Source organism: Atractosteus spatula, chromosome 19, assembly GCF_055471065.1.
Source record: "Atractosteus spatula isolate fAtrSpa1 chromosome 19, fAtrSpa1.hap1, whole genome shotgun sequence".
In the NCBI taxonomy this organism is placed as follows: domain Eukaryota; kingdom Metazoa; phylum Chordata; class Actinopteri; order Semionotiformes; family Lepisosteidae; genus Atractosteus; species Atractosteus spatula.
The window spans coordinates 992,246-1,017,518 of record NC_142724.1 but is presented as its reverse complement, the minus strand read 5'-3'; the positions used below and the strand labels follow the sequence as shown (position 1 = coordinate 1,017,518).

At 44.7% G+C, this 25,273-nt stretch overlaps 1 protein-coding gene across 1 annotated transcript in view; it reads left to right on the top strand.

The window, feature by feature from the left end:
• ptprt (protein tyrosine phosphatase receptor type T) overlaps positions 1-25,273 on the top strand; it is a 199,781-nt gene that overhangs the window by 118,740 nt on the left and 55,768 nt on the right. Inside the window, exons 10-13 of the mRNA XM_088937357.1 lie at positions 3,045-3,246; positions 5,028-5,130; positions 9,406-9,679; positions 18,204-18,240. Coding sequence (XP_088793483.1) covers positions 3,045-3,246; positions 5,028-5,130; positions 9,406-9,679; positions 18,204-18,240 — 616 coding nt within the window. The remainder of the gene's footprint in view (positions 1-3,044; positions 3,247-5,027; positions 5,131-9,405; positions 9,680-18,203; positions 18,241-25,273) is intronic.

Genomic DNA, 25,273 nt, shown 5'->3' with positions numbered 1-25,273 from the left:
GTGCAACTCTAGTGCGTCATGGTCAGTCATGAATGGAATAATTAATTTTGCAGTGCTGAAACGTTTTCGTCAGTGTCTTCTGAAATGTGCAGTGATGCCCAGACACCCCTGTCGCGGAGAGACTGACATGTTGTACCAGCTGCCGGCTCTGACAGTAGACCTCCACAGGCTATGGGGTTCATTCCCAAAATGTTTCCTTTTTCCAGAGCGACCTTCCTGTCTCAGTGGCAGGTGACCAAACCTGCTTTCCGTGCCCATCTTCAATTCCAGCCACAGCGTTTCTGCTGCTTTCTTTTGCCGCGGCTCTCTTACTGCCTCTGTTCCTCTGCGTTTAATCTTCGGCTTTCCGGACGAGAAACGCTGCTGTTAATGCGTCTTCGCACCCTTGGCAGGTGGGGGCTCCGGCCTCTGCCTGCAATTTCACCGAGCAGTAAAATCCCTGTTTTTTATGAGGGCTGAAAGACCAGCTCTAGTCCAAAGACAGAGGAGAAAACAAATAAACTCGCGGTGCTCTAAAAAGCAAGTAAAAATAAAGTAGAAATAATGTTTTACGGGTCGCCGTAAAGGCGGAAAAGGTTCCCTATTAATAAACATCAAGTCATTTGCGGTGTTTTATTATGAATAAGTTGGCTCTCTGCGGCGTGAAACTGAGTTAAAGGAGTCGGTGTGTGGCGTATTATAAGGACAGCTCGGTAAAATGGCCCAGTATGATTGAATTTGGAGTGTGCAGCTGGTTCTCTGGGAATTTAGCTGTAAATAAATCATGAGTCTCACTTTTCTGAGGCTCTGTATCAGCAGCCGGGACTGGTAACACAGTAATAGACCCACAGGAACGGCGGGGAGGCGGCGGGCCGGTATTAAAACTGTGACAGTGAAGGCTGATTTATTGTGCCGACGCACGCAGTTTTATCGAGGAAGCCGTGAATCAATCTTGAAAGCCATGTAGCAACAAGGAAAAAAAACGCGAAACGAAACATGAAATATCACGAAGCAAAACTTGGGGAAAAAAAAGAGTAAAAGTTAAACAAGTACATCTCTGCCCTTGAGGCTTTGTTTTGATCGTTGTCACTGTGAAGGTCACCGCTTACGGATATTTATTTCTAATTAAAATGAATTTTAAAAAAACTTGTCGTCAAAACTATCAGTATTTACATAAGCGCAGACTGTTTTTCTTAGTGCCCGTCTGTAGATAAGAGTCCTGTTTTTTCCTGTCGGTCGTGCGGCACAGCTCGGCGCCCAGGCGGTGCTGTCGGAGTCCAGCAGGTCCGGCTGGGACGCGCTGGCCGGGCGCTGCCGGTTTAATTACAGGGGGGAAAGTTTGGAAGCCCGTTTCCGCCAGGGAGTAAACAAAAACGCGCTGTGGCATCTCGCAGCTTCCACTTTAGATCTCAAAATTGTGACTTTATTTCTCGCAATTGCAAGAAAACCTATCTCAGAATTACAATGTCGCAATTGCGAGATATAAACTCCTATCTCAGAATTACGAGTTTATTTCTGGTAATGACGACTTTAGATCTCAAAATTAAAACGTTGGCATAATTACATATGCCATAATTACTTCATATCTCACAAGCGGGGTTTGAAATCTCGCAATTCCGACTTCGTTTCTCGTGTTTACAACTCTGTACCTCGCAAGTGTGACTTCATATCTCACAGTTCTGACGTCACTTCTGGCGCCAGCAGTGAACGCAGCCCGGCCAGGTCGCCCTCGGGCAGCAGCAGCCCACCGTCCTCTCTTCCATCCAGGTACAGTGGACGCCTGCCTGGCGGAAACAGGCTTCCATAAAAAGTAGTGTAGACCTACATTAATTTCGTTTTTATCAAGACACCTGACAAGACAAGTCTCCAGGCCTAGAGATCCTGTACGATGTATGAATATAGTGTAACGGGATACAGGTTGTACGAGCCGGTTGCAGTGCGGTGACGGCACCGCCCTACCCTTCGCATAACAGCGATGTTGGCCGCCGGGGCTGAGGAAGGGCTTCTTTACCTCAGCCGGCAAGACCCCTGTTGAACGACGCCCGAGACCCGGGTTCGAGCCCATGGCGTGAGGGACGAGGGCGCAAGCCCTAGAACCCGAATCCGTCACGATAACAATCGGATAGACCATGAAACTTGGGCTATTTCGAAGTCGCAGTTGCGAGATATTCAATTGGAATTATGAGAAATAAAGTCGTAATGACGAGATTTTAAGTCGCAACTGCGAGATATAAACTCGTTATGTTGAGATACGATGTCGCAACTGCGAGATATAAACTCGTTATGTTGAGATACAATGCCGCAACTGCGAGGTATGAAGTCTATATAAAGATATTGTAAGTTTTTGTTTTTGCTCCCTGGCGGAAACGGGCTTCGAGAGGAAAGTGCCCTGTTACCCCTCATGAATTTATGAAAGATACGGTCGTTCCGGAGTGGAGCCGTTCGGTATTCCGCCCTGTTGTGTGCGCTGCTCACAGGCCGCTCTCGCCAGCAACTAATTTATTCAGTCAGCCCGACGGCGATGACATCACATCACACAGGAGTTTTCTGTCTGGGGCTCTTGGCCCGGATTTCCACTGATCATCAGCTCGCTCGCTGCTGGCGTTTCCTCTGCTGTGCTCTCAGGTGAAAGTGCACTGCAGTCCTAACGCCCCTTGACTGATCTCGGCCCCTGGGTAGCTCTTTCCGACAGCCAGTCCATCGGGCGCGGAGCTGTCACTCCTCTTTATTTCCGTCCCAGCGAAAACAAATCACGCTGGACTCTTAGCCTCGGTTGTGTGTGTGTGTGTTTTATTTTTACCATGAATTTCACTGCTGCTTATTAAAGCGGAAAGCACAAGATCTTTGGCTTTTGGGTCGAAAATAAGCGTTTGCACAGTGTCCCTTTCTTTCTTTGCTTTTTAAAATATGTAATTCGTAGCAAAAGTATTAAAACTCGGGGCTGTTTTAACTTGAGGTTTCCACTGTTGCGAGTAACCTCATTATCATGATCATTTTAGCTTAGTGACACTGATAGTACGGCTGATGGTAATATCAGCTGATGAATGAATGTGTCTTGTCTGCAGATCACGTACAAAGCGGTGAGCTCCCTGGACCCCAGCGCGGACCTGTCCGGCCAGCGCGGCCGGGTCTTCAAGCTGCGCAACGAGACGCACCACCTGTTTGTGGGGCTGCACCCTGGCACCACCTACTCCTTCACCATCAAGGCCAGCACGTCCAAGGGCTTCGGCCCCCCCGTCACCACGCGCATCGCCACCAAGATCGCCGGTGAGCGCGACGACGCACTCCAGCCCAGCCCGTGCTGCTGGAATACTGAACAGGGCTGGGACACTGGGGAAAGCTTTCAGTGCTAGACTCGCGTCTCCACTGCCTCGTTAGGATGAAGGTCCTGCCATGTGCAGTGACTAGGGAGTATCAGATTGTGGGACTCGTGGCGGGTCTGCTGCGTCCATGCCCAGGGTACTTCGAATAAGAACGACAACAGACTGTTGTAACGGTTACGATTCATTTTATTTCTCTACGCTGATGTGGCGGCCAACACTGCTGCTTTGGGGCCCCTGGTCGCGGGTTCGATTCTGGCCGGTGTGTGTGAAGACGGGGAGAGCCGTGTTTCTGGCCTCCGCAGGGTCGCGCAGGCAGAGCTGCCGAGAGCGCTCTTCTTTCACCCTCTCCTGCGGACATCTCTCCATTTCCTCATCGTTAAAGACGGGTTCGCAAAAGCCAGCAAGAAAACCAAACCTGCACAGGACATTAACATGTATCAGGGGGTTAGTGTTAATAATTAAAGATGTGTGAGATTGTGCTCAGTAGCCCTTTAATCTGCCGTGCATCAGAGGTGAGCTGCCCTGCTCGTTTCAGAGGGCCGAGGGATTGTTAGTGCCTGCAGCACAGCCAGAACCTGCTCGTAATTCTTACAAAAACACAGCGCTCGTCTCATGCGAGTCCACTTCTTAATCTATATTGTCCGATGCATCTTTAGAAGATAATTATTGTTAATGGTAATGTGACATTTTAAAGGGTAATTAGATAGTGTGCAATGAGGGCTGTTAAAACTGCATATGCTATAATTACCGAACCAACAGAAACACTTCTGCCATTGACGAGCCGTTACAGCTTGCTAGACATTTACTTTTTTTGTGAAATTCAGGTAGTTTGCAATTAAAACTTGTTGTAATATTAATTTGTGCTAACAAAAGAGAAGTGCATTTTAATAAGATGTTCTCCCCATTATCACATTGAAAGGACTTATAGCATGCAATGAAAAGTTCTGAATCTGTGCGTTGTCTGTTGAGTCATGGGTTTGTGTGTTTGTATTAATGGAACACACTGCAGAAGCCCATGTCTGTTTGCCATGGCAACTGCACAATGTATGTGGTAGGTATGTAATACTTTGATAAATTCCCCTTTCATCATTTACTGTGAGTGTTGCTGCCTGTTCCCTACTATGGTACAACTGGGAATTAACTAGATAGCACAGAAAATTATTGAAAGCTGGATTGAGAAGGGAGCTCGCATGATGTGCAGTTTCAGCCCTCCAGTCCGGACGTGACCATATAACTGTTGAGACTGGATGCATCATGAGCCAGTGATCGATTAGTGATCAGGCAGTGATTGGGCAGCCCTCAGTGGCCATGACCGGACAAGCCCCACTGTGGTGGCATGTGTTTGAGTTGTCTGAGCCGAGTTGACTTGTCGGCCCTGTGACCTTGCAGTGTTGTCAGTGAGACCGCCTTCTGGCTGCAGAAGACAAGATCAAGACAGTAGGTGAGCTGCAAAAGACATCTTTAATTGGGTGGTGGCCCAGTATTTCTATCATGATGCTCCAGGGTATTCCAGTGAAAGTATTCTCATTCCACTCCCCCTGAAGTTGGAAATACTGTGCAATCACATACAGCAGGAAGGCTGGTTTGACAGACAAGGAGATGCATATTGCATATACAGTGAAATGTCACCTGCATCAAATATCTTTAAGAAGCTGCCATAGTGGTGACAATATCCTTTCTTTATGAGACCGAAATGTCACACTCTCTGTATCTCTCTCCTCCCAGCACCCTCCATGCCAGAGTATGAGACGGATGTGCCTCTCAATGAAACAGACACCACCATCACCGTGCTGCTGAAGCCTGCGCAGTCCAGAGGGGCCCCCGTGAGGTAGTGCAGTCCTCTCCCCTACGCACCCCTCTTTCCACTGTCCATCACCCCTCTCCAGTGCAGCGAAGGAGCTGCCTGCACATCTTACACACGAGCGAGCCACTCTCCGGGCTGCCTGCCTTAGCCATTGTGCATCCCTGTCACATTGTCCACCTCCATGTGCTGTCTCAGGGATCCGGAGAATTCATGATTCATTTGCTGGCTTCTTGCTTTCTGCTCTTTATTGAGATCGATGGCTGCCTTTTAGACTCCTGGTTGATCTTCAGCATCTCTACCCCAGTGCACCTGTAGCAGCCTGATTGAGCTGATTTAGAAGTTCAGTGGGCTGACTCCCTCAGGGACTCAGCAGTGTTGGGTAGGTTATCTGGCAGAAGCAACCGTGGACCCTGCAGACTGGAGTGAATGTGAATAATATCTAGAAAGACTGATGTATGGCTTAACAGACACCTTTCACCTGGTAAATGACACTACAAGGCTACAGCCAGGGCGGGGCTGTCCATGTTAACGAAGGTGTGGCCCTAAGTGGCTTGGTACAGTACATGTTGAATAGTGGAAGCCTGAAAGAAACTACATAGACACATTGTTTTAACTAATTTGGATGAGACCCTCAGATCAGTGAGCCACCAGCAAGCTAGATGAATGGTCTTCTCTCATTTGCACTCTTTTGGGTTTAAGTTTTCATGTTCCATCTGTGTCTGGCCAGCCGCCTATCCCCCTATTTTGTTTGTTGTTATTCTTTTGCTTGTCAGCCTCAGCTTTACGGTCCTGGTGAGCAGCTTCTTGATGACTACTTTCAGGATTCTAAAATGAAGTGAATGAGTATAATGCCTTATTGATCAATTTGATTAGTGTAATTCTAGGTCTTGTACACGATTTTATCAGCTTTATTCCAAGCTGGTTGTTTGGATGGCTCTTACAAAATGTTTGCATTGATACAGAAACCGATCAGATCAAGAAGATGTTTTTGTACAATGGGAGAGAAAATAAACATGAAATCTCATCATAATAAATTGTTTATGCCCCCTCTTCAGCAAGCAAGGCATAGCTACATTTGTTTTCAGTTCGAAATGTCTTGATGGGGTTCAAAGCATCTGCTAAATGAAAAAGAGAATTATTGATGGTCTGATGGGCATTTTAAGGAAATAAAAGCAGTCTTTCAGATAAGTGCAATTTGTATGCAAAAGCATTACACAGAACACCCTCTCCTTAGAGTTTATTTGGACCCATAACACAACTGAACACAGTCATTCGTTTCAGCTTTTTTCTTTTATTTTTTTCCCCTGTTTAGTTCCTGTGCAAAAAAAAAAGAAAAAAAAGGAATAACAAGCAACCGTTTGCTCAAGGACAATCCCAGGTTTTGCAGGAACAGCAGATCAAGAGTTTCTAATAAAAAATAATGTGTGTCAAGGCCACACAGGGTGCCCAGAAGCACTCTAGAAGCGATCCCTGACGTGCACAAATAACCCAGACCCTCCTGGACCCCCCCCAGGCAGAGGGGCGTCGGTCAGTTATCAATGCCATTGCTACTGCAGTGCACCCTAGTAAAGTGTTTGCCAAGCCTGTCCAGTTTGGGTCACTCTCATGTGAATAAAATAAACAGAACACAGTATGATGCTAAGTGTGAGGAATGAACTGTCCTTCCGCTAATTTCTTGGGAAGCTCCAAGAAAGAGCTGAGATCGTGAGATCCTTGGCTCAATAAGCTACTAGCAGCCAAACAAATTGATGGGGTGAAAGCCACCCTGACAGTTTTCTTAATGTTGTGTTTTAAAGTTTTGCATGACATCCCACTCGTCCAATTGATAAATATTAACAAGCCTTGACTTATTAGCAGTTTTGATCCCTACGGCCGTCCACATAAATCCTAGCTCAGCTTCTTACTCTGGATGTAGCGATGTTGTGACTCATAGCTCATGTCTATTCTCACACAAAGTTAGCTCTTGCAGATCATCAGTTCAAAGAACAAGTGAGAACGAACAGAGCCGACCTCTGCCAGTTTTGATATTCATGAGCGTGTCAAGTGTTTTCTTTAAAGGGAGACTCTCGGAGCACGACTTTGTGAAGAAACAATATTCAAATGTAAAAACAAGCCCCAGAAATAGGCAAAAAGATACAAAACAAATTGAAAACATAAATACATATGTTTTCCAGTTTCACCATCTGCTCCAATCCTTCTGCTGCCTGTGGCCACTGTTATCATTCAGAAGCAAGTACAAGAAATTTCAGGTTCTTGTCCAGCATGCGATAATGCAGGCTGAGCTTTGGAAGATGCCTTTTATCTTGCCTTTAACTTTTGTATGTAATTGCCTGAAAATTCAGTCACATTTAGGACATGGCACATTAGCATTTAGTCAGCCCTCTGCAAAAATAGTTTATCTAAAAGCTCTTGAAAAAGGCTTCTCTTTTGTTCAAACCCTGCTTCTTTGTGGGTTTCGTTTGAAAAGGGTTTTATTTTTGCGTAGTTGTCATAATTACAAAAAAGCTCTTGACAAGTAAGATTGCTGTAATGATGCCCATCTTTCCTTGCTATATGCATGCATAAAAATGGTTTATTTCAAATAGATGGCTGATATCTGAGAAAACAGGGTCCTTTGGTCATTAGTAATTATCCATCATCAAAGATGCCGAATTAGAGATGAGGACAATTCGCCACAATCCTTTGGAAGAACATACACTTCTCTAATTATATATAATTGTGAAGTATGTACTTGGCGTAGATGGACGCAATTACTGACAATAAGCACACTGTGTAAACCTTGTTACTGTATATGGCTTAGGTCCTAATTGATTTCTTTGCCTTCTGTCCTGGAATAAACATTTTTCTGTACCTGTCTTTTCCCCAAGGCCAGGCTCCGAGCTCAAGAGTTTTCAGACTCTTCCCAGCTGTTCTTCATCTGCAAATAAGGAGTAGATTTCCCTCTGCTGGCACTGTACAGAAGTGTCTGATCTGCACAAGGCAGATCTTATTCCTACCCTGTTTAGTTTCTCTGTTCACAGGATTGTTGGTAGGGGGTACAGGGGAACAGCATAGAGGGGTGGATGGAAACAGATAAAAGATCAAAGCCAGACAAACCATTGACTGTTTGTAATTAAGAGAAATATTTTTTTATGGCTGTCATCTTCATGATGGTACAGTACTTGAAAGCACAGCTTGTCGAAAGCCTCAAAAATACCTGCACTGAAGGAGAAAGGGGCTGGAAAAGCGAACAGTCTTGTTGTCGAGTTCCGCTGATACACAGTGCGTTTCATTTTCTGAAAAAATAAATAGATCTCCTGATTTTCTCTGTCATCATTTGTTCAGACTGACAGGAGTGCTGAGAACTGCAAGGCACATTTTAACAGGAAAGGCCTTGTTATTATCCTCAGTGCACAGGCAACATTTTAATGTGACTGAAAGGTGAAAGCGCTTCAGAATGTCCTTGATTTGTATTTATATTCCCTGGCCACAAGCATATCACCAACACCATGTTGTCATTAAAATAAAAAAAAAAGATTTGGATTCTTGTTGTGTTTTAGTTGGGAGATCAGAAACACTGCTTTATGGTTTTCCAAACTATAAACCATTCTACATTATTTCTCTGTCTTGGCCTACGTATATATCCATCCCCACCATGACCTCCCTACCCATCTTTCCTTTAAACCCACCACCCTTCTGTATACAAAAATAATCGAGAATGATGCAGATTACATTGCCGAGACTCATTTCAATGATAGAATATCTAAAAAGAGTTTAGTTCTTCTTCATCTCCATCATGGTAAGCAACCACAGGCACTGTTCCTTCATCAGTGTGGTATAGCTGGGCCACAGACGGCTGTTTCTGACTGGAGCTTTTCCTGGACTACCTAGCAGTCCTTTTCATCTGCACTTTGATTCTCAACTGACAGGGACACAGCGTAGTGCACTGGTGACTCTGGCCTCCCTGGCCTGCCTCTGTTCTCAGAACTACAGCCGTCTTCATCCTCAATCCCGTTAACGGCACTACGTGCTGCACTCTGAAGGGTTGCAGCTTCAGACAATTACTCTGTCCCTTGTGCTGCTGTTTATTACCCGTTTTCCCTTCTTGCGGTCATTCGTCTCGCGCCCCCAGGCAGGGTCAGGCTCTGCCGTGCCCACAGAGCCGAGGGATGGTGACAGGAGCGCGGGAAAGGTCGCCAGCAGGAGGGGGCCGTTTAGAACAGGGGGATCGGCGCGCAAGCCAGTCCCGTACTCTCAGCAGTGCAACGTCTGTACGGGGAACAGATGACAGAAACGGCGCTTTGTCACGTCTGTCCTCAGTGCTTATCAGCTGGTGGTCAAGGAGGAGAGGAAGCAGAAGTCGCGGCGTGCGGCGGACGTGGTGGAGTGCTTCGCCGTGCCCGTCGGCTACAAGAACGCGTCCGTCATGGACTCGCCGCACTACTTTGCCGCAGAGCTGCCCCCCGTCAACCTGTCGGTGATGCAGCCCTTCACGGTGGGGGACAACAGGACCTACAACGGTTACTGGAACGCCCCTCTCTCGCCTGTCAAGAGCTACAGCATTTACTTTCAGGCCCTAAGCAAAGCGAACGGGGTAAGTCCATTTCGCCTCAATGTGGTACCCGTCCTGGTCGCGCTCCGAAAGCAGCATTGCGTATTTTCTGGTAAACTGCAGAGCCGCGTGACCTGGCAGAACCCAGGATCATGCCGTTGCTTGTACAATAAATGCAGTCAAGTTGCAGGGGCAGCTTCTTCGTTAGAAAGCTTGTCAGATGGTCCTTGCAGGAATTCTTCTGATGTTTTAAAAGAGAAGCAGGCGTGCAATGTTATGATGAGCTGTAGTAATGAATTAAAAAGAATATTTACAGCTGTGTATTGTATATTAACTGCCTCATTTTAGCTTGTACTTTTTTCAACAAACCTTTGAGCTGTCTTATGTAATGCTACACTCTCAGAGTGGCATTTCTCTGTAGCCCTGGAACAGTGTCTTTGATTGGGCTCTTTCCTGCTCTCCTGCTCCAGTGAAGTGTATTCTTCACTGTGATGCATTCCTCTCACCCTGTGCAGTAAGTGTTTCTCACTCTACTGTTGAAATTCACAGCAGGGTCCCTCCACTCCACTGTTGGTTTCCCTCTTCTGCATAACTCAGCTACGGCTTCCAGCCATCCATGCTTTAATCCCCTTATTGTACCAATCAGATAGGATGCGTATCATGTAAAAACAAACAGCATTTATAGGCGCTTCATGCCACCCAAGTTCCAACATAAAAGACAAGAAAAGCCCAGTGTTGCCTGGAGGGATTCAGTGTTACAATAGAGAGAGCATCAGTATGGTGGTGCATGCGAGCTGTGTGTTTATTCCTGAGCAAGAGCCAGGACTCCTGGCAGTGCCTGCATGCTAAACGTATCTTAGCATTGCCAGCCCTGCTAGGAGACCATGCCTTTTCACAACGAGACCTGCCTGAACTATCTAGTAATTAAATTCCCCGAGTCCAGCAAGTAGAGCTCATGTGATTGCACACGATGACAAGAGCTTATCTGCGTCCTCACAGGTTTGTGGCACTGCTGTCCGATAGCGAAGAAACCCTCCGAGGGAAGGAGGCGATCCTCTTTGCAGATGCACAGTCAGCTGAGACTTTCAGCAGTTTTAGTCTGCAAAAAAACTCTTGGCTAGTCTGAAGCAGACAATTCTTCTCCATTCTGTTAAAAATGCAGTTCAGAAAATAGAAGGTGCAGCTATATTCTTAAACACGAAGAGATCTTAAGATTCTTAAGTGGTTGTTGTGGGCAAATGTCTTCTTGGGCCCCTTAAAATATGAGAAAATGCTGTCACAGCAGGCAGTACTGCTGCCTCAGTCTGAACTGACAGATTGGATGGGAGCCTCAGCGTTTCTCATCAGTCCTGTTGAGGTATTCTCATTGGCTTCACAGACCTGCAGTGTTGACCAAACTGGATGTCTTCAGCCAGGAGGCACAGTTGTGATGCCACCCGATTGATGTCAGAGAGAACTGAGGGAGAGAAAGTCTCCAGTTCACTTCTGGTGATGTCACTGCCCACTTCTTCCAAAATCCAAATGCTGCACCCCATCCCGCAAAGTTTGGGAACCATTCGGCCAGCGTGCGCTGCTGGACTTCACTAATAAGAAAGCCACTGTGTCCAATTAAAGTTTTAATGAATGAGCACAGACTGTCATTACAGGATTGATTTATTCTGTTTCTTTTGTGTTGTCTTGGTGTTTTGCTTTGCTTCGGCATTAACGAGGAGGATAGAGACCTTGACCGATTGTTATAATGTTGCTCCAGCAAAGGAGAACAGGAGTGAATGTATTCCTCTGAGCCTGTGTGCAGCATCAATTCTACTTCTGAAGCTCCACACTACCTAAGAGCCCTGTGTCATTCTTCCTCATTCTGCACGGGTGTCCTTCAAGCACCCTTTTAAATGGAGTTGCCCGAACTCAATTCATATCTGAGCAATAATAGGAATAGATGACAGGAAACAAGCAGCACTTCTGAGATGTCACCTTCAGATTGCCCCGGCTTCCCTTTGCTTGCCAAGGCACGAGCGACAGCCAGGCCCGCAGGGCAGGGCAGGACCAGGAGACTGAAATGAACAACTGTGTTTTCAGTGTTTGGGATGTGCAGGCAGGGCAGAGAGTCCTGATGCACAGTTGTACTGCAGCTGACATTAAGCTACAAAGTCATCTGTATCACCTTGTGTGCGGCAAAACTTGAACAGTGATGTGACTGGGATCTGAGATGCTCGTAGGTTTCTTATACCAGTTAGAATGTCGGAAGATGGAAAATTTGGTTACTCTTGACCCTTGGTTGTTGTTTGAATTGTGTTTTGTCACGTCTAATCGTATAACTCCTGTCCTCTGTAAATTGCTCTGGCTCCCTGTGAAATACAGGGTTCATTTTAAGGTTCAGTGTTTGTAATCTGAGGTGTTCTGGCTCAGATGATCCAAAACGGGCAACACAACCATTTATTTCTGTCGAAGACCGGGGTTCACGCCATGGACTATAGAGGCTTCTCATGTGCTGCTGCCTGTTTCGAGCTCACTGCCCTAATTCATTAGAGGCTCTGCTCCTGTAGAGACACCAGCTCTGTTATATGGTTTATGCAAGTGGTATTGTATCATTTTTTGAGAAGCAATTATATATTTAATGTTTTATTAAATCCTCTCATTTGCTGTTGCACCTCTGTGGCACTTTTCCTAGGCTATTTTTAGCACAGTCTCTGCAGATATTCTGGTATGAATACAATCACCTTCAAGGCTGGAGGAATATCATTAAGTGAGTTGCTGTGGACAAGGGAGGGCTGGAGAGTGGGTGGGGATACAGCCTAATTAAAAAGGATTACAACCGCATATTAGGAGTGAGGCTCTGACTCAGTGCAGTGGAGAGAGGCGTTTCTCTATAGTGTGTTCCAGGTGCTCTTCCTGTGTGCTGCTGTCCTGCTCCAGGATGCTGACAAGGCCCAAGGGAGAGACTGGGTAGGCATTGTTGAGTATACAGTAATCTGTACCCCTGGCCTTCTTTGGAAAGAGTCCAGTAGTTTCATCATCATCAGAAACCCCTTCTTACAGCACTACCATAATGCTGGAGCTGTAGACCAATTACGTGCACCACACATGTTCAACAGTCCCTGCACAATGGCTGCCACATGCATTTCTTTTATGGCTTTTAGCCATTTGCCGACGGTCTTATTTATTCAGTTCTTTGTTCACTTGCTCAGTTTTTCACAGATTCTCCAAAATTGGGCACTCAGCAGCTTCTGCTTCCTGCTCCCTTCTGTTTGACCAGTATCCGAGACACACCTCTCAGCTTGGTCGATTAACAGCTCAGGCCTGGGGTCCCCTGGCGCCTCTACCAGGTGCCCCTTTACGACAGAGGCCTTTGTATTCTGCTCATGTTGCTCTTTCCAGCAGCGAGATGGGCACTAACTCTCATAAATGACTTGCATCTGGTAGTGCGCTAGGCAGCTATTATTTATTGCCTTGGTTTTGAAAGCTTGAGTGCCATAAATTAGAATTATGTTCATTAACTTTTACTGTTACTTGTTCCTGACAACGGTTAATTAGCATCCTACTGTACAGTGCTTTGCAAATTGCAGCTTCTCCTTAGTAAAGTAAATTGGCAGGAGAATGCGGAGAAGGAGAGGCGCATTACTGGGAGCTGGGCGCTGGAGGGGAATCTTTTAGCCTTTTGAAGCCTGACATACAGGAAGTATTCAGACACTCCCCGTATTCCAAAGACATCAGTGTCTGATAATTAACATCTTGAAAAATAATTAAATAAGATGGAAGCGTGGCATGAAAGCTCCTGAACACTTAATGGCATCAGCGCGTGGCTGCCGTAGACTGCGGGGAACAGCGAGCAGGTGGCGTCTCGGTGGATGGGCCCGACTGTCACCGCCACAGTTCGCAGAGCCCAGCTGGCGGCTGTAGCGGTACAAATAAAGCCACAGCGTCCGAATGGCACCCGGACACGGGGACAGAAACAGGCCGATTTCGAGCTCATTCTGCTCGGGCGGGTTGTTTGGCCTGTCTGTGGGCTGCAGCGGAAGGAGACTTCAGTCGGTCGCTGTTGTGTTGTGACGAGGTTGTCCTGCCCACCCCTAAATCGCCAAGCCGCTGGAGGCACCCCAAGATTTTCTACAGCTAAAGTCCTTAAAGCAGTTTTAACTTAGACCTCCATGGATATTAATGGACTTTATTTTGATAAGAACAGGTTTGATAGGCTCTCCATAGCTCACCTGTACTTCTAGACAAATGTCTTTCTCCCAGTTTCTCATGCCGAGGGCAATATTGCATTCGAACAGCTGGCATGCATCGTACCGTCTGACACAGGTGGCCCCAGTGATGGAGGTCCTGAAACAACAGACCAGCCAGGCTTCCTAAAGACGTGTGATGAAAGGGATACTGGAGCGGTGGTACAATCACAGCCCTCGGTTATTCACTTTTCATTTATGCCTTCTCTGCTTTTGTTATCATCCTTGCTTTGACTGTCTTCAGCAGAATGCCTTCCCACCTCCGGTTATTAAACTCTCAGCCTCATTTCTGCAGCAGAGCCCAGTATGAGTGCAGGGCTCCGCACCAGCTCTGTCTTCAGAACTGGAAGGAAGCTTACGGTGGAGGAGATTGAAGAGGAATGTGTGCGTATGTAGGGGGGTGGGGGGGCGGTTTGTTCTCCTGCAAAAACAAACCATCAACACCACATAATAACTGAATCTCCCTGAGGTGTTTGTTTCAGCAGCATCTCGGTGATGCTGGGAAGGTAGAGGCTATAATACAAAAATGCAATTGCAATTCAGCTTCCTTTTGTAGAGTTGTTAGAATGTGTGGCTTATATTATTTGTGTGATCGTTCATATGATGGTGTTTTGTTTTGCAGTATTTGAGGGATTCAGTGTGTCAGCCTTCTCATTTAAAATTCATTCTGGCATTCTATGTTCTGGTGTAGGAAACGGATACAGAAACAGAGCGACTTCCTTCGTCTTTATGGAAGAGCACTCGAGAGGCAGACATGGATAATGCTGGCTTGATTGTGGTTGTAGTACGTGTAATATCAGATGAACAATTAGCAATTTAACGAACCTGGGTGTGTTGTTGCTTGATCCCACCAAACCTGTCGTGTTTAATAACAGAAGAGGCAGCTTGCATTTCAACCGACGTCCACGTTTCCTGGAGCGCCTCAGGAATCCGCCTCAAAACTGCTTGACAGTCCGTCAGTGCTTTATAAGACAGCAGGGCCAGAAGTCAAACCTCGACTGTCACTTTTCGTAAGTGATGTAGTGCCGCTATCTGAAGTCCTTTAAGCCTGTCTCGTCTGACAGACTGTCAGGAGGAGCTAACTCATGCAGACTGCCCCACTCCCTCTCCTGTCCTGCTCACTCAGTTTTAGTTCCGCTGTACGGCTGAGGGGAGAGGATGAAGGCTCACTGAGCCGTGACAACAGGGAGCGCAGCCCCGCCAGCCGTGATCCGTCATCCCGCGGACTGACACGGGTCACTCCGAGGTGCCCCCCCTGCACCCTGGCTCGAACTGGAGCCCAGCGCCCCTCGGAGAGAGACGGGCACCTGTGGCTGCAGTTCACTGATGGCTTCTGCCCGTGCAGAAGTGATAAGAGTGGAGATCTCGGTGGTTTGGGTTGTGAGAAGGAGTGGCTGCTGGTCGGCAGAACTGCTGGAGGGATTTTTCCTATCATTTCCCATGATCTATTCAAAGCTGTCCTCTAATCTGGCCATGCTTATACTGTGTTCTTCACTTTGCATTATTCTTCAAAATGCATTGCCCGTGATATTGCTGTGCTTTACAATACTTTCCTGTGCCTTTATAATAGTAAGTCATAGCAAACATCAAGTGACAGAGCCTGCAGTTCAATAACTCACACATTATTCACAGCACAGCCTTACAGGGGCCTTGCATCTCTTCAATAGAGCAGTCCTGCTGCTCAGCTTAAGCAAACAAAGGGATGGTAGTTACAGTGCTGAGTCCGAGGCAGGAGGCATGCTGAACTGGGGTGGGTATGTCAGTCCCAGGGTAGCAGTGGAACATGATCATTTAATCGTGATGGACACAGTGTCCACCCACAGGAACAGCAAAACAATCGGACGTCTTTGCCGTGTTGCAGCCACACTAGAGAATTTATGACTTGAACAGGAACCATAATAATTACAGCAACGAGAAACGCAAAGTTCAGTCCTATAGAACGCATATTAAATACATAACAAAAACAGAAAGAAAAGTGTGGAACTAAGCCAAGAAGACTGACTATGGGAGCAAGCGATGCAGCCATGTTGTTGAAGATGATACCCTGGTTTCTTTCATGAAACAGCTGGATATGATCCTGCGGTCAATTAGATGCTAAGTATCAAATGGGCTGGACGGGCTGTATGACCTCCTCTGATTTGTAGCTGTTTTAATGTTCTCATGACCAGTGAAGCCAAGAACAAATCTAAATGACACAATAAAACCTTTCAAAGTGTCCACGGTGACAGAGTCTCTAATAGATTTGGGCAGCGAGTCACATAGATGTCATGTTACGGCTTGAGTGGACTAATGCTAAGGTGCATTCAAGTTGGCCACTACTGCCTTGCATCTGCAGGGTCGTGGGTGTGATTCCAGCCCGGTCACCCTAGTGCATGTCCAGTGAATACTATGGTTTCCTCCCTCCTTTCAAAGAATTGCTGATTAGGTTTGCTTGGCAACTCTAAACTCTTCTTTTATAAGTGAGGTATCAAAACAATTATATACTCAATAAGGTTTGTTCCCAGTTCAACCAGTACTGGCTGTGGGATTATATACAACACAGCGAGCAGGATGGTCATGTCTTCCTCCAGCCCGCTGGTTAGTTTAAAGTCCCGGAATAAAAATGGCAGCACAGCACTGGAAGGCCGAGTAACTAGTTTCAGAAGCTGTGACCGTGTTTCTGGAAAGGTCTTGCTGGGTGTAGAGTGTGTGGGGTGAGTGTGGTGTGGAGAGTTGGTCTCGTATAGAAAAGCCCCTGCAGTGTGGAGTAGAAATCCATCTCCAGTTTCAGTTAAACGAATCGTGTAGCATCCTGAAACCGGATAAGGATGTCACTGGAATGAAACCACAGTAATCGATCAGGGAGCTTCACTCTACAGCCTAACATTTGTTTCCAATATTTATTGTGTTGTGCAGAATACCTGTGTAAACAGTAGTATAAGCATTGCCGTTAAGACAAGACATGGTGATTGTCTACATTCCAGATATACTGCATACTGTATTATCTTATAGGATAGCTTCAGGCGTCTTGCAGCTCTGTAGCCCTGGATAAATGTATTATCTGCAGGTCAGCATTGCTCACTGAGCCCTACAATGTTTGAATTAAGTGAGAATTGGATTAAAGATGCTGGGTAATGTTCCTTTTCTTATTAACCATGTGCCTGTTGTTTGATAATGTTGCTTCTCTATGCTTATTATTCATTATTCTCTGTTCTTTAAGTTTTTATGTCTCAAAAAAGATTTGAGTCCTATTGAGTGTCAGATGGCTACCCACTTAATGAGTAGAGAGGACACATTTATCTTCTTGAGGTTTGTGGCAAAGATGATTCCATCAGGCAGCTGCTTAATTCTGTTACTAGTATTTGGAACAGGCTGTGCAGGTTTCTGCACATGGAGTCCTGGGATATAGAATATTTGACTAGCAATTCCAGAGGTGTTTATCACAGGATATAGCAGGATACGATCTGGATGACAGGGGTGCCTGACAGCTAAAGGATTTAGATCTTAATGTCTCTAAGAACACAAACTGAGCACTGACATGCATTATTTTATTGTGTGAAAAAAACTCAGAAAAGTATTTATCTAGGAAAAAAGATAGGAGGAAACAGAAAGCCTCCCAAGATACACCAGCTGTTTGTAACTGCTTGACAACACAGCCCGTGGAAAGAACATCAGATATCTTTTGGAAAACATGGTGCTAATTGCAGGCTGTCAGAAAGCTATAAGCCCAAAAGTTGCTGATGAAGATGTGCTAACCATATTATTTAGGTTTGGAAGTGATTTAAGGTATCCACTACTGCTTAAACACTTACAATGGAGCTACATCCGAGACCAGGCTGATCCTGCATTAAAATTAGTGGGTGCTGTTTATACGATGTACAGCTGCTGCTCAAGGCTGAGAGCACTGGCCATTGTGGGTGACCTGTGTACTGGGTGTAGTACTGTGTACTGTGGGGCTGCAGCTTTTCTATCAGATTGTGACTCCTTGTCTCCTGTTCGATTTCTCCTCCAGCTTTGTCAGTAATTTCACTCTCTCACTGTTTCACCCTTTGCCTGCCTTTCTATAGCGTTACAGGAGAATTCAGCAAGCTACTGCCTAAAACCCTCTTGTAGTCCTTTCCCTTTTGGGTTACTCTAATAATGATTTAAGACATCTTTAACAAGGATATAACGTCCTTGTTTTAACATTACACAAAGAGCAGGTTTAATTATTATTCCATCCTTATGGGTGCTGTATTATCAGTGTTGTCATTTGAAGTTATCACATTTGCAATCAAAGTCCTAGTCCTGAAATATCATTGTACTAGTAATAGATAAAAGATCCTTAACAGGTTTGACAAAATGATGCCTTGTGTTTCTTGTCATTTCAGGAAATAAAAATCAACTGTGTCCGACTGGCTACTAAAGGTAATGGCATTTCCTGTGACATTTCTGCATGTTTCGCCATAATCATTTAAAGGGCAAGAAGCAATAAATGACTGAATTAACAGATTAAAGTGTCAGAGTCCCATTTATGGGGGTTATGAGGTCATTTTTACCGAAATGGTCTTCTGGCTTAGTGAAAAAGTCACTGCTGGGCTGTTTATCACAACGCACGTGACGGCTAAATCTCACTTTTCTTGGAGAAAGTGATAGAATAGTTTTTAAAAAATGTTTTTTTTATGAAGGGGTGAGGGGAGAGGGACAGAGTTAGGAAAGGGAACTACATCCACTGCCTTAGGAGGCCAGGGCTGTATTCAGTCATAATAAATAGTAAAACTGCAGCGCAGACATTGTGGATTAGACCACACCAGTCTTAGCAGGGGCACTTAGGAGGAAAATCCGAAGCCCTTGCCCTGTTCGGTATCAGTGTCCTCAAACTCTACACTTTTAGTGCTGGTTTACATGCATGATTTACAGCTGTTAGATAAGGTTTCTGTGCAGAAGCTTTTTTCCGTTTTGTTTTTTTTCTTTCTGTTCTGCCCCTGAAAGATCATTTATATGAGAACTCTGTACTGTCGGCAGCATAGGAGGAGAAACTCCATTAATGTAATGGATGCTAGTTATAAAGCTGCTGCTTTTCATGCAGCCACCTGAAGTCATGGTGTTATTTTGCTTATCTTTTAGGAATAATGCACATGAATATATATGGGCTGTTTTTTTTTATCTTTTTCTTTCTGTTGCCGTCAGCCATTTTTCATCCCTGCCTCCTCTCTTTCTTCTTCCCTGGGATTGGGAGTGTGGCACCTGCAGTATGACAGTGTGTCTGCAGCATGCTTTAAACTTTGTGGCTTTTCAATTTGGTGGTTAAAGTTTTAAGAGTGGGGGTCCCTCTGCCACCAGCACCCCCAAAACTCCCGCTAAAGGTTGTGCCTTCACTTACAGAAGTCAAAGCGGTCATGCCTGTGTGGGTGTAAAACGTGAGCTTGTGTGCTTACTGGACAGTGTTTTGCAGACTCCAGTTTTTGGGTGTTGACCACATGCCACAAAGTTCAAACATCCTTTTCTTCCTTTTTCCCCTTTTTGCTTTTGTTTGATTGTTTTCCTGTCGGAACCAAAGCACAGCTCACCTCTCCTGCTTGCATCCCAGTCTCATTCCCATGCGCAGTGTGTCAGGCTCTGTTACCTCCTTAGCCCAGTAATACTGTAATATTTTGCCCGGCAGCTACAATTATTCCTGTTTTGGTTTTTCAATTGAAACGTGCTGAAGTCTCAGGAAGCCTGCTAAGTTAATTTACTTATTTTGATGCAGCCCATAGCCATTCCCATTTTCTAAACGTTTTCAGGTACATTGTCTGAACCTTTCTTTACTTTCTTTTTTTGAAACTGCTGTGTTATTTTGTGCAATTCAGGGTGAGAAACCTGCGAGTCGGATTTTGTTTTTTAGACTTTTTTTTCTTTGTTTCTTTCTCTCATGCATGCTGACCTGGAACTTTAAACCTTGTTCTTAGTGGTAATAGGTAGGGGACCGATAACTACGCCGTACATACTTGTCATCCCCAGTGAAGGTGATTATCCACTTCATAGCCCGATTTCTCTTCCTCTTTCTCTTGGTTCTGTTTTTTCATTTAAACACTTTGATGCATCGACTTGCATGTGTCTGGTCCACACACTGCGTAGTTTGATTGCAATGGTTCTATCTAGGAGACCCTGTTGCCCTCGACGTGCAGCTGTTCTTATCATTATTCCTTTACCTCCCCTGTGTCTGCTTTACGTTTCTTATCGTTTTGCTCAGTGCCTTATTACAGTCTCACAGGGGGGAGCCCCCAGAGTGCAGTGGAAATGTGCACATGGAGCCACATGATGATGTGTCTTTGAATCGCCTGGGCCTTTGGTGCTTCATCAAAATAAATAGCTGCAGGAAGCAGGGAATTTCGCATAAAAAGATGAAAATAAATATTTCTGTCCATTAAGATTCCAGGTAAACATCATTCTTTTTTGTGGATTGGAGAGGAGAGAAGGATGCCTAGTGCACAGGTCTGATTTCTCTCTGCCTGATTTTATTAAATAGTCCGCCCTTGGTTGGAATGACTTATACTAGAAATTGATATAAGAAGATAATAAGCTCAGTGAACCAAATTTGCATATGAGATCGCTGAAAAGGACCTAAGATGCAAGAGTCAAAGGAGAACTTTAATAAGAGCTGAGCAAGATGCTAGAAAATTAGAAACAAAGGGTCATGTGACCACTCATCTACCCTCTCCCCCGCCCCCAAAGGACTCTTCTTCATTCATGCCAACATTCCCATCATGCCCTGTGTGCGTTGACAGCGTGCTGCTCACTGTCTGTCGCTGCTGAACTGTGACACCTGAATGGCTGCCCACACCAGCCCTGCGCACACTGCAGCAGTAGAGGCTCGGTTTAGCTGTGCTATCTCTTTCTGTGTATACATACGTGAGGTGTTCTTTCATTAATAGTGAACTGCAGAGCTGTTCTTGTGTCTGCGTTTGAAATCCAATCCCATCGATCCTTTAATTTTTCCACCATACACCACACATGTGATTCTGTAGTGTATGGTGGACATTTTTATTTGTAGCAGTGACTTGCTACAGACATCCTGGGATTTGTTATCCTGCAGTGTTTGAGTAATGCCAGCTGTTTAGAAGATCTTGTTTTGTGATCGTTCAGCAGCTGGATGTGCTCAGAATGGCTGAGCAACCGAAAAGCCCCAAATCCCCCCCCCCCCAAGCCCTTCCAGTAAAGACCGTTCCGGTCATCAACCAAAGGAGGGCTGGACCTTACATTCGAGGTGAAGAAAATCGCACTGCGGTTGTCCTCACTGAGTGTCATCCTCACTTTCCAGTTAGCTTTTGCGACCTCTTCAAAACTGTGCAGGTGTGAAATGACTTTTACCTTGAAATAAACACATGAAAGGATTTGTCCTTATGGTCTTTTACAGAGGTAAAAGGCAGACAGGCAATTCTAGTTGCACAGAAGTGCGAGAGACTTAGTTCAGCACAGTGTTCCTGGTTTTGTGTTCTATGCACTTGGTGCTATTGTAGGTGTCTGGTCTGTTGTTTCAAAGACTGTTTTATGCAGAGATTGACCTTGTTCACTTCATCGCCTTTCTGTCTGCCCAAATGCACCGTTACAAGATGTTAAATTGTCCTGACTGAAATCTGAAATGGATTTCAATAAAGCACTGTCTGGGCTTGAAGAATGAAGGGAGGGGAGTCTGGTCATTGTAAAACCTGCACTGAAACCAGAAAAATCAAAGAGAGGTGATCAGCTCTTAGCTAGAGGTTTCATTAGTAATTTAAATGTTCCTTGTTTGCTTGCTTCAGATCAGTTGTATTTAGTGCAAATTTTAAAACTGTAGTCTTGGGAGATATTGACATAGAGGTGCTGGGCTCTATTTCATAAAGGGTTTTGCAGAGGTAAAACAAGAAGATCCCTGTATTCCAGGGTAGAACTGTGGGTTGTCACAGGAATCAAGGACCACTGCTGTTGAACATGTTTATTTTGCAACATTGTCTGTTTAAACTTTAGAAATCTCAAGCATTTGCACTCAGGAATGCAGCAGGAGATATATAATCTGGGAGTATTTTTTTGTCCTTTGTGACACTGATCCCCTGCAGCCACTGAAAGGTTTTCAGCCTGTCTGTGCAGATGTGCTCTTATTTTCCCATAGTCACATTATTCCCAATGACCTGTGATTGGGCTTCTGGTTGTACAGGACTGTCTGAGCTCAGCTTTAATTTGCGTTAGCATTTGCATTGTTTATGCTTAGATAAGTAATACTAATCTTATCTGATCTGACCTGCCGTTTCAGTGCTGAGATCGTAATCTCATTATGGAGACTCAGCAGTGCTGCACTAATCCCCATGCTAGGCTTAGTTTCTCCTAAACAATGTACCATGATGTACCTTTCAAGCACAGGATAGACCCTCTCCATCCGACTGCAAGCTTGGAATTAATTGGCCACGCAAAAGTGTTTTTAATAAAGTTTGACGTGTGGTTTCCATTTAAATTCTATTCAGGAAATTACCATAAATACTGGCAATTAATGCTGCTGGCTGTTAAATCAATTCTTTCCATATAGTGCATGGGATTAAATTTTAATATCATGGGCTTTGGAAATAATTCCTTTCTGATACTTCATTTTTTCTCCTAACTGAAAATAAAAGGATTTTTTCATTCTTCACAGCAAACAACCACAAATATTAAAAAAGGACTGCGGTGATATAGAGCTGAGGAAATGTATAGTGCACATTTAATCACACGAAGATTAAAATCTTTAGGACTTTGATTGGATCAGGCTTTGTAGAGAATGCACAAAATTACTCCAGTCTTTAGAAGGCTCTGTTACTTAAGCTCCATTCTCCACTGTTAAAATAGGAATTACAGAGACCATTTGAAGAAAAAAATAAAATGAAAAGAAAACAGTTCATATTTAGATGTAAGAGAGCTTTCACTATGTGTGATTAATAATGAGCAGACACATGTTATTATTGTAGTTGAACCAGCTGAAAGACTTTGGATCAATATAGGTTTGTCTGTCTCCAGAGTGTTATGTTACATTGCTGCAGCAGAGTTGAATGTGGAGTTTAAAGTCAGGACACCGCAGACCAGAAATCATGTAGCAATTATAGACCCTTTAGAAATAAATCTGTTCTTTTTAGAATTAAACTTAGAGCCTTAGCGACGTGTGTGTGTGTGGGGGGGGGGGTCTGATGTGTAGTGTGCTGAGTGTCTGTGTGTCTCACTTTGCTGTTCTTTTGAACCTGTGTGCAGACGTGAGCTACCACACAAAGCCCTCTTCAGACCTCCTTTCTGCTCATCTGGAGTTCTTCCGTCTGTCAGGTGTAACACAGAATCAAGCCTGAGAAATAAAAGGATGTTTTGGGAGAGAAGACTGGGAATTGAATTCTATTGGATCAGCACAAAGACACTGTCATAGCTGACCTTTAGAGCTGTCCGGCAGCTCCTCAGTAAGATTATTATCTAGACTCTTCTGCGCAGTCTTCCTGCTCTGGGCTGTTAAAAAGAGGAGAAATTGCTACATGGAGAGAGTGGCAAATGTCAAAGTTGAAGTTGTAAAATTCTCTGGAGAAATAAGGTTGGCACTCCCCTGCACATGAACAAAATGAACACTCCTGGTCTCAGAAGAGCTTCGTTTGTATAGATTGTGCTGTGTTGAAAGTATTGCAACTTTTGTTTTAAGAGATTATCACTGTGCATTGTTGACAACAATCTTCCAATTTCAGCGTAGAACGCTTGTTGTGTGCTTTTGCATCGTACATCCAGGGCACGGGTGTGTGACCGGTGTCTCAGAGGCACAATGAAGCGGCAATGTTCACAACCTGCCTCAGCCTTGGCACTGGGCTGTGCTGCCCACGTCTTATCGAACCCGAGCTGAAACCGCACAACTGGCTTTTGTTGTTGCATCAAAAGTGGCTGATTGCAACAGTCTGTCACATTTGCAGAAGAGAATCAGATTGGGAAGGACTTCAAGTTAAAAATGGGCCCGATACCTAGAATTGCAGAAATGTTGCAACTAAAGTTTAAATTATTCAAACACAGAATAATATAGTTATTCAGGTGGGTAGCTGCGTCAGCATGCGTAGGCTGCAAAGGAACAAGTAATAGGTTAATTCCATGCTGAAAAAAAGAAGAAAGAGAACACAACGTTTCGGCCGTGGAGCCTTCTTCAGGTTCTCACACCTGAAGAAGGCTCCACGGCCGAAACGTTGTGTTCTCTTTCTTCTTTTTTTCAGCATGGAATAAACCTATTACTTGTTCCTTTGCACAATATAGTTATTATATAGTATTTCCCTTGTTTTAATCTGTTTTGTTGTACTCAAGGCACAGTGATAAAAAACAGCATTAAGTAAAATTACTTTTTATAAGACCTTCCTTTCTTTGTGACTGTTTGCTAGGATTGTAGAGGTGTGGGAGGGAGTGCTGAACTGATTCTCCTGTGAAATAGGGAGCCAAAAATGCTAAAAACAAAAATGTTTGCTTGCTTCTAATGGAAGGATGACCAATCTGAGCACAGTGCCAGTGGACCTCTGTCTTGGGAGCCTGTCCAGTACTTGTTGCAGAGCGAGTGACCTGGCTGGTAGAAAGTATTTAGAGCTCAGAGTTGCAGTATCATTTTCTCCCATTGAGACAAATGATGCCAAGCTGTAAATGGGTGAAACCTCTTTGAGAAATCAGCTCAAAGCCTCATTTTCCTCATCTGGCTTCTAATGGATCCAAAAGCTTTGTGTTCCTGCTGTTTCAGAAATCCAAAGAGACGCTTTAAGAGTATACCACTAGATTTTTTTTTTTCAACCCAAGCTTCCTATTACTGTAGCTGTTCTTGTGGTCTTGATAATCTGGAAAAAAAATGTTAAAAAGATGAGCAGAATGGTTCAGAAAAAAAGGTGTCTTCTGAATCATTAGCTGGACAGTGCAACTATAAATACTGCAGAGAAAGCCTTAGTGTGAAGTGGGAGTTCAGAAGGGAGGAAAGAGGACTTAATCTGTACACATCTCACCCCTGTGCTTTTAAGGCAAATTACCTCTATTAGGGTTTCGAGACCGTTCTGGAGCATTACTTAAGAAAATCGGAAGGCCTGTAGCTTCTAAAGCTGAAAGTTAAGAAGGTTATCTCACTTGTCTTTGTGCTGCTGAAAAAACAGCCTGAAGTTAAAAATGAATTGAAGACGCCCACACACACAAGTTGGTGCATTAGGCAGTTTTAATGGCTCGCCAAGGCACTGTTTCCACTTTAGTTTGCATTCATTAGGAGTCTGCCTCTAATACCTACACTATCAATGCAATTATTAATGTATTTGTCATGTTAATTTCACAGTGTTCTCTCCCCATTTAAAAGAACTAAAAGGTCGTAATCTTCTGAGCTGTTTTTATAGCAAGGGCTTTGCAGTGTTGACTTTTCTAATGCCCATTTCTTCTGACTTGTTAGTCTTTGCACCCGAGAAGCACATGGATTAGCTGAACACAGAGCTCGCTTTCT